This window comes from Leptopilina boulardi, unplaced genomic scaffold (assembly GCF_019393585.1).
Source record: "Leptopilina boulardi isolate dan_hultmark-lab unplaced genomic scaffold, ZJU_Lbou_2.1 LbouV2_213, whole genome shotgun sequence".
In the NCBI taxonomy this organism is placed as follows: Eukaryota; Metazoa; Arthropoda; class Insecta; order Hymenoptera; family Figitidae; genus Leptopilina; species Leptopilina boulardi.
Window position 1 is genome coordinate 901,650 of NW_026137767.1, and position 16,245 is coordinate 917,894.

Consider the following 16,245-nt stretch of genomic DNA (forward strand, 5'->3'; position numbering starts at 1 on the left):
TTCAATTTTAACCCGAAAAAGGGTTATTTTCAATTTTAACCCGAAAAGGGTTATTTTGCAATTTTTTAAGAATTTTTTGATTTTTTCAATTTTTTATTATTATTTTTTATTATTTATTGTTGTTTTTTCAATTTTTAGTTAGTAACCTATAATATTGTGTCTAATTTTAAGTGTCATTAAAATCAAATGTTTTTAACTTAATAATTTTAACATTTCTTAATTTAAAACGAAACATCTTCTATTATATTAAGTTAACAAATTTCGAAAAACGACACCGACCCCGTGACCTCGACACCGTCCTTGAAAAATCTATTTTCAATTATTTTCAAATAAATCAAAATACTTTGCATATATGCTGTTAGAAAATCTTACAAACTATTTTTATGTAACATCTTTTTTCAATTTTAACCCGAAAAAGGGTTATTTTGCAATTTTTTAAGAATTTTTTGAATTTTTCAATTTTTTATTATTATTTTTTATTATTTATTGTTGTTTTTTCAATTTTTAGTTAGTAACCTATAATATTGTGTCTAATTTTAAGTGTCATTAAAATCAAATGTTTTTAACTTAATAATTTTCACATTTCTTAATTTAAAACGAAACATCTTCTATTATATTAAGTTAACAAATTTCGAAAAACGACACCGACCCCGTGACCTCGACACCGTCCTTGAAAAATCTATTTTCAACTATTTTCAAATAAATCAAAATACTTTGCATATATGATGTTAGAAAATCTTACAAACTATTTTTATGTAACATCTTTTTTCAATTTTAACCCGAAAAAGGGTTATTTTGTAATTTTTTAAGAATTTTTTAATTTTTTCAATTTTTTATTATTATTTTTTATTATTTATTGTTGTTTTTTCAATTTTTAGTTAGTAACCTATAATATTGTGTCTAATTTTAAGTGTCATTAAAATCAAATGTTTTTAACTTAATAATTTTAACATTTCTTAATTTAAAACGAAACATCTTCTATTATATTAAGTTAACAAATTTCGAAAAACGACACCGACCCCGTGACCTCGACACCGTCCTTGAAAAATCTATTTTCAATTATTTTCAAATAAATCAAAATACTTTGCATATATGCTGTTAGAAAATCTTACAAACTATTTTTATGTAACATCTTTTTTCAATTTTAACCCGAAAAAGGGTTATTTTTCAATTTTAACCCGATAAAGGGTTATTTTGCAATTTTTTAAGAATTTTTTTTTGTTTCAATTTTTTATTATTATTTTTTATTATTTATTGTTGTTTTTTCAATTTTTAGTTAGTAACCTATAATATTGTGTCTAATTTTAAGTGTCATTAAAATCAAATGTTTTTAACTTAATAATTTTAACATTTCTTAATTTAAAACGAAACATCTTCTATTATATTAAGTTAACAAATTTCGAAAAACGACACCGACCCCGTGACCTCGACACCGTCCTTGAAAAATCTATTTTCAATTATTTTCAAATAAATCAAAATACTTTGCATATATGCTGTTAGAAAATCTTACAAACTATTTTTATGTAACATCTTTTTTCAATTTTAACCCGAAAAAGGGTTATTTTTCAATTTTAACCCGAAAAAGGGTTATTTTGCAATTTTTTAAGAATTTTTTGATTTTTTCAATTTTTTATTATTATTTTTTATTATTTATTGTTGTTTTTTCAATTTTTAGTTAGTAACCTATAATATTGTGTCTAATTTTAAGTGTCATTAAAATCAAATGTTTTTAACTTAATAATTTTAACATTTCTTAATTTAAAACGAAACATCTTCTATTATATTAAGTTAACAAATTTCGAAAAACGACACCGACCCCGTGACCTCGACACCGTCCTTGAAAAATCTATTTTCAATTATTTTCAAATAAATCAAAATACTTTGCATATATGCTGTTAGAAAATCTTACAAACTATTTTTATGTAACATCTTTTTTCAATTTTAACCCGAAAAAGGGTTATTTTGCAATTTTTTAAGAATTTTTTGATTTTTTCAATTTTTTATTATTATTTTTTATTATTTATTGTTGTTTTTTCAATTTTTAGTTAGTAACCTATAATATTGTGTCTAATTTTAAGTGTCATTAAAATCAAATGTTTTTAACTTAATAATTTTAACATTTCTTAATTTAAAACGAAACATCTTCTATTATATTAAGTTAACAAATTTCGAAAAACGACACCGACCCCGTGACCTCGACACCGTCCTTGAAAAATCTATTTTCAATTATTTTCAAATAAATCAAAATACTTTGCATATATGCTGTTAGAAAATCTTACAAACTATTTTTATGTAACATCTTTTTTCAATTTTAACCCGAAAAAGGTTATTTTCAATTTAACCCGAAAAGGTTATTTTGCAATTTTTTAAGAATTTTTTGATTTTTTCAATTTTTTATTATTATTTTTTATTATTTATTGTTGTTTTTTCAATTTTTAGTTAGTAACCTATAATATTGTGTCTAATTTTAAGTGTCATTAAAATCAAATGTTTTTAACTTAATAATTTTAACATTTCTTAATTTAAAACGAAACATCTTCTATTATATTAAGTTAACAAATTTCGAAAAACGACACCGACCCCGTGACCTCGACACCGTCCTTGAAAAATCTATTTTCAATTATTTTCAAATAAATCAAAATACTTTGCATATATGCTGTTAGAAAATCTTACAAACTATTTTTATGTAACATCTTTTTTCAATTTTAACCCGAAAAAGGGTTATTTTTCAATTTTAACCCGATAAAGGGTTATTTTGCAATTTTTTAAGAATTTTTTTTTGTTTCAATTTTTTATTATTATTTTTTATTATTTATTGTTGTTTTTTCAATTTTTAGTTAGTAACCTATAATATTGTGTCTAATTTTAAGTGTCATTAAAATCAAATGTTTTTAACTTAATAATTTTAACATTTCTTAATTTAAAACGAAACATCTTCTATTATATTAAGTTAACAAATTTCGAAAAACGACACCGACCCCGTGACCTCGACACCGTCCTTGAAAAATCTATTTTCAATTATTTTCAAATAAATCAAAATACTTTGCATATATGCTGTTAGAAAATCTTACAAACTATTTTTATGTAACATCTTTTTTCAATTTTAACCCGAAAAAGGGTTATTTTGCAATTTTTTAAGAATTTTTTGAATTTTTTCAATTTTTTATTATTATTTTTTATTATTTATTGTTGTTTTTTCAATTTTTAGTTAGTAACCTATAATATTGTGTCTAATTTTAAGTGTCATTAAAATCAAATGTTTTTAACTTAATAATTTTAACATTTCTTAATTTAAAACGAAACATCTTCTATTATATTAAGTTAACAAATTTCGAAAAACGACACCGACCCCGTGACCTCGACACCGTCCTTGAAAAATCTATTTTCAATTATTTTCAAATAAATCAAAATACTTTGCATATATGCTGTTAGAAAATCTTACAAACTATTTTTATGTAACATCTTTTTTCAATTTTAACCCGAAAAAGGGTTATTTTGCAATTTTTTAAGAATTTTTTGAATTTTTCAATTTTTTATTATTATTTTTTATTATTTATTGTTGTTTTTTCAATTTTTAGTTAGTAACCTATAATATTGTGTCTAATTTTAAGTGTCATTAAAATCAAATGTTTTTAACTTAATAATTTTAACATTTCTTAATTTAAAACGAAACATCTTCTATTATATTAAGTTAACAAATTTCGAAAAACGACACCGACCCCGTGACCTCGACACCGTCCTTGAAAAATCTATTTTCAATTATTTTCAAATAAATCAAAATACTTTGCATATATGCTGTTAGAAAATCTTACAAACTATTTTTATGTAACATCTTTTTTCAATTTTAACCCGAAAAACGGTTAATGTGCAATTGTAACCCGAAAATGTGTTATTTTGCAATTTTTTAAGAATTTTTTGATTTTTTCAATTTTTTATTATTATTTTTTATTATTTATTGTTGTTTTTTCAATTTTTAGTTAGTAACCTATAATATTGTGTCTAATTTTAAGTGTCATTAAAATCAAATGTTTTTAACTTAATAATTTTAACATTTCTTAATTTAAAACGAAACATCTTCTTCTTCTATTATATTAAGTTAACAAATTTCGAAAAACGACACCGACCCCGTGACCTCGACACCGTCCTTGAAAAATCTATTTTCAATTATTTTCAAATAAATCAAAATACTTTGCATATATGCTGTTAGAAAATCTTACAAACTATTTTTATGCAACATCTTTTTTCAATTTTAACCCGAAAAAGGGTTATTTTGCAATTTTTTAAGAATTTTTTGATTTTTTCAATTTTTTATTATTATTTTTTATTATTTATTGTTGTTTTTTCAATTTTTAGTTAGTAACCTATAATATTGTTTCTAATTTTAAGTGTCATTAAAATCAAATGTTTTTAACTTAATAATTTTAACATTTCTTAATTTAAAACGAAACATCTTCTATTATATTAAGTTAACAAATTTCGAAAAACGACACCGACCCCGTGACCTCGACACCGTCCTTGAAAAATCTATTTTCAATTATTTTCAAATAAATCAAAATAGTTTGCATATATGCTGTTAGAACATCTTACAAACTATTTTTATGTAACATCTTTTTTCAATTTTAACCCGAAAATGTGTTATTTTGCAATTTTTTAAGAATTTTTTGATTTTTTCAATTTTTTATTATTATTTTTTATTATTTATTGTTGTTTTTTCAATTTTCAGTTAGTAACCTATAATATTGTGTCTAATTTTAAGTGTCATTAAAATCAAATGTTTTTAACTGAATAATTTTAACATTTCTTAATTTAAAACGAAACATCTTCTTCTTCTATTATATTAAGTTAACAAATTTCGAAAAACGACACCGACCCCGTGACCTCGACACCGTCCTTGAAAAATCTATTTTCAATTATTTTCAAATAAATCAAAATACTTTGCATATATGCTGTTAGAAAATCTTACAAACTATTTTTATGTAACATCTTTTTTCAATTTTAACCCGAAAAAGGGTTATTTTTCAATTTTAACCCGAAAAAGGGTTATTTTGCAATTTTTTAAGAATTTTTTGATTTTTTCAATTTTTTATTATTATTTTTTATTATTTATTGTTGTTTTTTCAATTTTTAGTTAGTAACCTATAATATTGTGTCTAATTTTAAGTGTCATTAAAATCAAATGTTTTTAACTTAATAATTCTAACATTTCTTAATTTAAAACGAAACATCTTCTATTATATTAAGTTAACAAATTTCGAAAAACGACACCGACCCCGTGACCTCGACACCGTCCTTGAAAAATCTGTTTTCAACTATTTTCAAATAAATCAAAATACTTTGCATATATGATGTTAGAAAATCTTACAAACTATTTTTATGTTACATCTTTTTTCAATTTTAACCCGAAAAAGGGTTATTTTGCAATTTTTTAAGAATTTTTTGATTTTTTCAATTTTTTATTATTATTTTTTATTATTTATTGTTGTTTTTTCAATTTTTAGTTAGTAACCTATAATATTGTGTCTAATTTTAAGTGTCATTAAAATCAAATGTTTTTAACTTAATAATTTTCACATTTCTTAATTTAAAACGAAACATCTTCTATTATATTAAGTTAACAAATTTCGAAAAACGACACCGACCCCGTGACCTCGACACCGTCCTTGAAAAATCTATTTTCAACTATTTTCAAATAAATCAAAATACTTTGCATATATGATGTTAGAAAATCTTACAAACTATTTTTATGTAACATCTTTTTTCAATTTTAACCCGAAAAAGGGTTATTTTGTAATTTTTTAAGAATTTTTTAATTTTTTCAATTTTTTATTATTATTTTTTATTATTTATTGTTGTTTCTTCAATTTTTAGTTAGTAACCTATAATATTGTGTCTAATTTTAAGTGTCATTAAAATCAAATGTTTTTAACTTAATAATTTTAACATTTCTTAATTTAAAACGAAACATCTTCTATTATATTAAGTTAACAAATTTCGAAAAACGACACCGACCCCGTGACCTCGACACCGTCCTTGAAAAATCTATTTTCAATTATTTTCAAATAAATCAAAATACTTTGCATATATGCTGTTAGAAAATCTTACAAACTATTTTTATGTAACATCTTTTTTCAATTTTAACCCGAAAAAGGGTTATTTTGCAATTTTTTAAGAATTTTTTGAATTTTTCAATTTTTTATTATTATTTTTTATTATTTATTGTTGTTTTTTCAATTTTTAGTTAGTAACCTATAATATTGTGTCTAATTTTAAGTGTCATTAAAATCAAATGTTTTTAAGTTAATAATTTTCACATTTCTTAATTTAAAACGAAACATCTTCTATTATATTAAGTTAACAAATTTCGAAAAACGACACCGACCCCGTGACCTCGACACCGTCCTTGAAAAATCTATTTTCAACTATTTTCAAATAAATCAAAATACTTTGCATATATGATGTTAGAAAATCTTACAAACTATTTTTATGTAACATCTTTTTTCAATTTTAACCCGAAAAACGGTTAATGTGCAATTTTAACCCGAAAATGTGTTATTTTGCAATTTTTTAAGAATTTTTTGATTTTTTCAATTTTTTATTATTATTTTTTATTATTTATTGTTGTTTTTTGAATTTTCAGTTAGTAACCTATAATATTGTGTCTAATTTTAAGTGTCATTAAAATCAAATGTTTTTAACTGAATAATTTTAACATTTCTTAATTTAAAACGAAACATCTTCTTCTTCTATTATATTAAGTTAACAAATTTCGAAAAACGACACCGACCCCGTGACCTCGACACCGTCCTTGAAAAATCTATTTTCAATTATTTTCAAATAAATCAAAATACTTTGCATATATGCTGTTAGAAAATCTTACAAACTATTTTTATGCAACATCTTTTTTCAATTTTAACCCGAAAAAGGGTTATTTTTCAATTTTAACCCGAAAAAGGGTTATTTTGCAATTTTTTAAGAATTTTTTGATTTTTTCAATTTTTTATTATTATTTTTTATTATTTATTGTTGTTTTTTCAATTTTTAGTTAGTAACCTATAATATTGTGTCTAATTTTAAGTGTCATTAAAATCAAATGTTTTTAACTTAATAATTCTAACATTTCTTAATTTAAAACGAAACATCTTCTATTATATTAAGTTAACAAATTTCGAAAAACGACACCGACCCCGTGACCTCGACACCGTCCTTGAAAAATCTGTTTTCAACTATTTTCAAATAAATCAAAATACTTTGCATATATGATGTTAGAAAATCTTACAAACTATTGTTATGTTACATCTTTTTTCAATTTTAACCCGAAAAAGGGTTATTTTGCAATTTTTTAAGAATTTTTTGATTTTTTCAATTTTTTATTATTATTTTTTATTATTTATTGTTGTTTTTTCAATTTTTAGTTAGTAACCTATAATATTGTGTCTAATTTTAAGTGTCATTAAAATCAAATGTTTTTAACTTAATAATTTTAACATTTCTTAATTTAAAACGAAACATCTTCTATTATATTAAGTTAACAAATTTCGAAAAACGACACCGACCCCGTGACCTCGACACCGTCCTTGAAAAATCTATTTTCAATTATTTTCAAATAAATCAAAATACTTTGCATATATACTGTTAGAAAATCTTACAAACTATTTTTATGTAACATCTTTTTTCAATTTTAACCCGAAAAACGGTTAATGTGCAATTTTAACCCGAAAATGGGTTATTTTGCAATTTTTTAAGAATTTTTTTTTGTTTCAATTTTTTATTATTATTTTTTATTATTTATTGTTGTCTTTTCAATTTTTAGTTAGTAACCTATAATATTGTGTCTAATTTTAAGTGTCATTAAAATCAAATGTTTTTAACTTAATAATTTTAACATTTCTTAATTTAAAACGAAACATCTTCTATTATATTAAGTTAACAAATTTCGAAAATCGACCCCTACCCCGTGACCTCGACGCCGTCCTTGAAAAATCTATTTTCAATTATTTTCAAATAATTCAAAATACTTTGCATATATGCTGTTAGAAAATCTTACAAACTGTTTTTATGCAACATCTTTTTTCAATTTTAACCCGAAAAAGGGTTATTTTTCAATTTTAACCCGAAAAAGGGTTATTTTGCAACTTTTAAGAATTTTTTGATTTTTTCAATTTTTTATTATTATTTTTTATTATTTATTTTTGTTTTTTCAATTTTTAGTTAGTAACCTATAATATTGTGTCTAATTTTAAGTGTCATTAAAATCAAATGTTTTCAACTTAATAATTTTAACATTTCTTAATTTAAAACGAAACATCTTCTATTATATTAAGTTAACAAATTTCGAAAAACGACACCGACCCCGTGACCTCGACACCGTCCTTGAAAAATCTATTTTCAATTATTTTCAAATAAGTCAAAATACTTTGCATATATGCTGTTAGAAAATCTTACAAACTATTTTTATGTAACATCTTTTTTCAATTTTAACCCGAAAAAGGGTTATTTTTCAATTTTAACCCGAAAAAGGGTTATTTTGCAATTTTTTAAGAATTTTTTGATTTTTTCAATTTTTTATTATTATTTTTTATTATTTATTGTTGTTTTTTCATTTTTTAGTTAGTAACCTATAATATTGTGTCTAATTTTAAGTGTCATTAAAATCAAATGTTTTTAACTTAATAATTTTAACATTTCTTAATTTAAAACGAAACATCTTCTATTATATTAAGTTAACAAATTTCGAAAAACGACACCGACCCCGTGACCTCGACACCGTCCTTGAAAAATCTATTTTCAATTATTTTCAAATAAGTCAAAATACTTTGCATATATGCTGTTAGAAAATCTTACAAACTATTTTTATGTAACATCTTTTTTCAATTTTAACCCGAAAAAGGGTTATTTTTCAATTTTAACCCGAAAAAGGGTTATTTTGCAATTTTTTAAGAATTTTTTGATTTTTTCAATTTTTTATTATTATTTTTTATTATTTATTGTTGTTTTTTCATTTTTTAGTTAGTAACCTATAATATTGTGTCTAATTTTAAGTGTCATTAAAATCAAATGTTTTTAACTTAATAATTTTAACATTTCTTAATTTAAAACGAAACATCTTCTATTATATTAAGTTAACAAATTTCGAAAATCGACCCCTACCCCGTGACCTCGACGCCGTCCTTGAAAAATCTATTTTCAATTATTTTCAAATAAATCAAAATACTTTGCATATATGCTGTTAGAAAATCTTACAAACTATTTTTATGCAACATCTTTTTTCAATTTTAACCCGAAAAAGGGTTATTTTTCAATTTTAACCCGAAAAAGGGTTATTTTTCAATTTTTTTATGAATTTTTTGATTTTTTCAATTTTTTATTATTATTTTTTATTATTTATTGTTGTTTTTTCAATTTTTAGTTAGTAACCTATAATATTGTGTCTAATTTTAAGTGTCATTAAAATCAAATGTTTTTAACTTAATAATTTTAACATTTCTTAATTTAAAACGAAACATCTTCTATTATATTAAGTTAACAAATTTCGAAAATCGACACCGACCCCGTGACCTCGACGCCGTCCTTGAAAAATCTATTTTCAATTATTTTCAAATACATCAAAATACTTTGCATATGAGAGATTCTTTTTTAATCGCCCCAGCCCAAAAAGTCAATGTTCTGGGATTGGCTTCATACTTTGGTAAATTGTTCTCCTATATGATAGTAATAAATCCCTAAAATATAAACTCATTAAAAAAATATTTGTAGAAAGTGGAGGGGGTTGAAGTTTTGACGTTAAGGGTAACATTGTCATTTTCAAATCCGTATAACTATGACAAAAGTTAATGGATTTTAATTTATCTATAATGAATTTTAATGCATTTTCACGTACTTTTCAAAAATTTATATGAAATTTAAAAAAAAAATTTTTGACCGTTTTTTTTCAAAATCAACCCTTATTTTTCGATTTTCACCCCTTCGGGTATTTTCTTTAAATTTTTTTTAGTTTCATTGGAAAGCTGAGGTTTTTTCCAATGAGCTATGTAAATACGAAAGTGGGACAACAATAATTTTGCGATAAACATAATATTAAATTAGGCGGTGCCTACCTAAATCCTCAAATATGGTCTCCAGGTATACTCCTTATCGACACTGCCTACTTTAATATTCTGTTTCTCACAAAATTATTGTTGTCCCATTTTTATATTTACATATCTCATTGGAAAAAACCTCAGCTTTCCAATGAAACTTAAAAAAATTTTAAAAAAATACCCGAAGGGGTGAAAATCGAAAAATAAGGGTTGATTTTGGAAAAAAAGGGGTCAAAAATTTTTTTTTTTAAATTTCATATACATTTTTGAAAAGTACGTGAAAAATGCATTAAAATTCATTATAGATAAATTAAAATCCATTAACTTTTGTCATAGTTATACGGATTTGAAAATGACAATGTTACCCTTAACGTCAAAACTTCAACCCCCTCCACTTTCTACAAATATTTTTTTAATCCATTCTATGCGATATGATCAGTATAATAATAATTATAATATTTTTTTATGGCGCTGCCGTTACAGTTCAGCGCAGCCATTTCCAATTCAATGAATTAATTTATATATAAAGTAGAGTTAGTAGATTTCTTCGTAGTCGAATTTTTTTAAAACATGTGTTAAATATTATTGTAATATTTCTTGGTAAACAATGTTTCTTACATAAATTTCTTTTTCATTGCCTATCTTTTTTTTTATTCCTTTTTCGCTATGTGTAATACTTGAATTTTTATATAATAATACTTTAAGATTATATTTTGAAGTTACTCTTGATAAAGCAACATATAATTGTCACGGACTAAAAACATGTGAAGGAAGGTATATGCCTACTTTTTGGAAAGATTGGCCTTGAGATTTGTTGATTGTTAAAGCAAATCCAAGCCTTATTAGAAATTGCTTTCTTGACATTTGAAATGGTATTTCTTCGTTAGACGGTGACAATGTAATTCGTGGCAAAATTACAATCTCATTTTTATAATTTCCCGTTATTACTTGTGCATGAATAGAAAAACTACCCATTTTAATAACTTTTAGTCTTGTTCCATTACAAAGACCTCTTTCTAAATTAATATCCCTTAAAAGTATCACAATTGCACCAATCTTTAATATTAATTTGTGAGGAGGAAGTCCATTTGGAGTTAAACTATTTAATACTTCAATTGGTATTAAGTTAGTTATTGTGTCACACATTTCATCTTCTTCAGATGAATCTATACTTAAATATTCTCTAGGTTCACCTGTCATTCGTTTAACAATATCATTATTGAATTCAAATACATCATTATTCCGGAGAACTAGTAATATATGTAAAATCAAACAAGAATCTCTTTATAACGGTTTACTATAGATAATAAAAATAAAAACCGATATTTTAAAAAGTATTTCGATTTATTACGAATATTTTTCTCAAAAATTTGCAAAATCTACATTTGTTTGTGGGACAATTTACATCAATATAATATAATAAAATATAATTTAAGATAAAAAAAATATATTATAATATAATATAATTAATATTGTTGTCATAATTATAATAAAAAAAATCTAATATTTAACAATTGTCATTTCATCCTTCAATGAAACTGATCAAAATTAAGATAAATTTTATACAATATTAATTATATATTAATTTAAAACATAAATTATATATATAATATACATAAACTACAATAAGTAAACAACAATAAGTACAATTTTAACCGAGCGTGCGTTAGCGAGCGAGGAATACATCGCTAGTATTTAATTAATGTATAAAGTAAGTACAATCGAAAAATTAACTTTGACTATCTTTTCGCTTTGATTGGGTTTTCTACTCAACTTCATAAGGCATAGTCTTTTCGATTGGGTAGTTTTTAAAAAAAATTACTAATTTTACAATAACAAATTAACCGATTTTACTTGTATCTTTTGCAATTTAGAACAATTCTAGAAAGTAAGACAATAAAAATTTAAAGATTGTTTTGTTGTCCTGATTATAATTTAACTTTATATTTTTAGAACCGAATATATTTAGTAACATTTAATCAATGAAGTATATCAAATTGATAGACATCTCTTTACATAATAAATGATACATAAGGTAAAATGTATCAGTTGAACAGGCGAAATTGTTTTTAATAGTAATTTATAACTATTAAAATGCGATTTTTCCTTTTGCTTTCGCTGTTATTAGTAAAAAAAATAAGGACTGACGAAAACAAAATTATTATTGATTATTTTATATACAAAAAAGTAAGCAGTGTTGTAGGATTTCATTGCAACTGGGAAAAAAGTAAAAGTTTAATTTTTAAAATATTTTTATTTTTTTGTTTTTTAAACATTGTAGTCAATAAAACACAAATCAAAATTTTTCGAATTGTAATCTAGAAACTTAAAAAAGATATATAAACCAAAATCAAGTTTTTGAAAAATCTGTCGTTAATATACACAATTATTTAGTGCAAATTTTCATCGTATGAACATTTAAGGGGAGATTTCGGTGATTTTAAGGTTTTTTCAAAGATTTTTTTAATAGTAAAAAAAATATTTATTAGTTACAATCTTTGAATGATAAAATATACATTTTAAAGAGTCGAAAACAATTTTTGTTTCTGTTTTTGTTTAAAGAATCTAATAAAAAATAGCTGCCGAAAGTGGTACATTTTAAAAGTTTGTCACACTTTTTCTCTGGAACAGTTAATCTAAAATGAAAAAACCAAAATTATTCGTAATCTGTACTAGTATGGCAATCGTGTAAACTAGAATGAGAAATATTCATTGAAAAAACCCGATTGGCAGACTTTTATTATTTTTCGACAACAATTTTGCAACTTAAATTGTTTATAACTTTTAAAAATATTGATGGATTTTAAAAATCCTAGTTTTTCACGAAAACTACACATGCAAGGAAAATACTTTCTAAATTTGAAGTTAATTGGTTAAAAAGTTTTAAAATGAGAGTGTGACAAAGTTGAAAATATGCAGTTTTGTGAAAACGCGTTTAAAGTTTTTTAAGTAGAAATTAAGCAAAAAAGTGATGTTTTGGCTTCTAAAAGATTATTTTCAAGTAATCTATTGCCAATCAAGTTGCAGTGAGTGCCTCTGAGCCGTTTACTACTACCCGACCGGAATAAACGCGTGCGTTCGCGCACTCGGTGAATTGTTGCATGCTGCTACTCAATTTATATCAGCTCTAGACCATGGAAATACTTTAGACTAATTTTTCCGTGTTCTTAAATAGTTATACTAACCAAAAATGAAAAAAAATCACCGTAATCTCCCCTTAACTTCAGCTACTTGAAGAAATAGAATTGTGAAAAGTAGTCGCTATTAAATGAGTGTCAGGGTATGACATGCCCATTAGGGTGGTCCTTATTTTCAAAATAGCTGATCCAAAATGGCAAACATAATATTTATAAATTTATCAGATTTGCTTGAAAACTGTTACTCGGGGGCTGATTACGAATCTGCCATTACTTTTCAGACATTCAAAATGGCGGTCATAATTTCTAATTTATCAGATTTGACTAAATTTTGTTAATCGGGGTTTTCGGAGTCGCTGATTACTCAGTCTTTTCGAATTTTCAGGTCAGGTTAGCAATTAATAATTCCAAAAACCCCTGAGTACCAAAATTTAGACCAATCCGATGAAATTAAAAAAATTATTTTGGATCCGCCATTTTGAATTTTGGAAAAATAATGTCGGATTCGTAATCAGCGACCCCAAAAACCCCTGAGTAACAGTTTTCAAACAAATCAGATCGAGTTAAAAAAAGTCCGCCATATTGGATCCGACATTTTGAATTTCAGAAAACTTATTACAAATCTTAATGAGCGCCCTCACAGCATGGGATATCCAGTGGATATCCCATTTTCATCCCGCGATATCCCTGAGATATCCCATGGAATATCCTACGAGATGGAAATTTGGATACTCCAGGGATATCCAAATTTCCGTTCTGCGTGACATCCCACCGGTTGTAATTTAAAGCTATATTTAAATATTTGATAGAAAGAGAATTTTAAAAAAAAGTATTATGATTATAATTTTGCATTTCATAGTTTTGTCATTTCAATTTTAATAAATTTAAAAAGCTGAATTTATTTTGGATAGTCTATATGAGATATTCCGTCTCCGATACTGTGGGAAATCCCGTATAAGATATCCCTGGGATAAACAGCACGGGTTACTCACGGGATGGAAATTTGGATATCCCATCATTTCGTGGGATATCCTTTTGTTGTGTGGGCGACCTCTAAAACCCACAAGTAACAGTTTTCAAGCAAATCTGATAAATTTAAAAAAAGTATGTCCGACATTTTGAATTTCGCAAAACAAATGTCATATTCGTGATCAGTGACTCCAGAAACCCTTGTATACTAAGTTTCATGAAAATTCGTTGAATTGGTTTTACTGGGAATTTTTAGTCATTCATGCTGTATTTTCCTCAAACAGTGAAAGGGTTAAACAATAATAAACAATAAAAATTTTATAAAAAAATTTTTTTAATATCATTCATTGAACCTTTGAGAAGAGAAACAACCTACACAAGAAAAGGATATCCCTAGGATATCCAAATTTCCATTCCGTGGGTAACTCGTGCTGTATATCCTAGGGATATCTTATACGGGATTTCCCGCAGTATCTGAGACCGGATATCTCACATTGGATATTTCATATCACTGGTTGAGTGGAAAAAAAGGACACGTGAAATTTTCGTTGAAACAGAGGATACTTGTTGTTTTAGTTAAAGAAAAGTACACGTGAAATAAAATTTTTTTAACAAATTTTCAGTTGTAAGCACTGCGCAGATTGTATATTTTGATCTTTATAAAAGGTTCATAACTTCATCTTATTGATTTTCGCAACGTAATTTTTCTATAAAATATATGTTTCTTCTCATGTTTTGTTATTGAAATGAGTGCTTCATTCTTGCAAGATATATAATTCTGAATTTTCGTATTAAAATTTATAAACTTAAGGAATAAAATATGAAGCTTAAGTTTTTAAAAATTGTTTTTGTATTCAATTTTTCAACAATTGAAGTTATTATTTACTTCTGTCGCCTAGACTCTTTAAGCGGTTATCTAGATTTGCCACCAATAATAGCACCTACAATTACCATAAGAGTAAACAACGTCAAAATATTTACAAAATGATATTGATGAATATCATTTTTTACCAATTGAGAATGCTGAACGATTGCCTAGTAAGTTCTTAATTAATTTGTTAATCGCAATGTTAGGTAAAAAGTAGAATTACAATTTTATTCATTGCAAATTTATTTTTTATTGGTAGCTTTTGCAGATTTGAATACTGAATTCCTTGAAAGAATGCAATCTACCATGTCTGATACTCGGTCTGATACAGTTATAAATTTAGGACATATTGTAAATTCCACTGATTTAACTTTTTCCTCTGAAAACGAAAATAGTGAATATCAATTCAGTTCGCAGAATTCTAGTTCTTCATCTGATAATATTATAGGTTATTATTTATTTTTATAATATAAAAAAAGCAATCTTTAAAAAATTTTTTGTGAATACCTTAAAGTACATAAATACAGATATTACTCAAGGCCGTCATGACCATAACGATTTACAAGGAACTTCATCTGTTAATAATGAGACAGTCATATCATCTACCTCAAATACCAGAAAAAGAAATCCTAATGAATAAAAGTCAAATGCTGCAAAAAATCCTCTGAATTCTGGTATAGCTGGCACATCAAAAAAAAGGAAAGCCATTAAAAGAAAAAGTGTTAGGTCCACCATGTTTTTGTAAATCAGACTATAAAAATAAAATAACCGAGGAAGAACGTCAACCCTTATTTACAAATTTTTAGATAATTAAAGACCATACTCGTCAATGGGACTATATTACGAGAATGTTTAAAAGCAATAAACCTCAAAATAGAAGAGCCGTGCTCGCTGATTTTGAAAATCCGCGCAAAATGAATTCCAATACATATCTATTAAAAACACCTACGAAAGAAGTTAAAGTTTGTCGTACCATGTTTCTAAATACTTTCGGTATTAAGTAAAAAAAATTTCTAACTAATTAATTAATTATTACACTAAAAAAAACTACCAAAAAGTAGTTAAAATAACTAAGAATGTAGTTGAAACAATCAGATTTTGTAGTTGTTTTATTTATTTTTTTAATAATAATAAAATTAAAAAACGTAAATTATTTTGCAATAATATTTTATATACAAAGTACTGTAAAGCAGCA

General features: G+C 24.6%; 2 protein-coding genes across 3 annotated transcripts in view; one reads left to right on the forward strand and one right to left on the reverse strand.

The window, feature by feature from the left end:
- Window positions 1–16,245, reverse strand: part of LOC127279020 (uncharacterized) — a 335,741-nt gene that overhangs the window by 226,839 nt on the left and 92,657 nt on the right. The gene's annotated exons all lie outside the window — the stretch shown is intronic.
- Window positions 12,126–16,245, forward strand: part of LOC127279018 (ionotropic receptor 75a-like) — a 149,122-nt gene continuing 145,002 nt past the window's right edge. For both annotated transcript variants that reach the window (XM_051301088.1, XM_051301089.1), the window contains exon 1: window positions 12,126–12,303. In XM_051301088.1, the coding sequence (XP_051157045.1) occupies window positions 12,171–12,303 (133 nt within the window). In that variant the 5' untranslated portion in view covers window positions 12,126–12,170. The remainder of the gene's footprint in view (window positions 12,304–16,245) is intronic.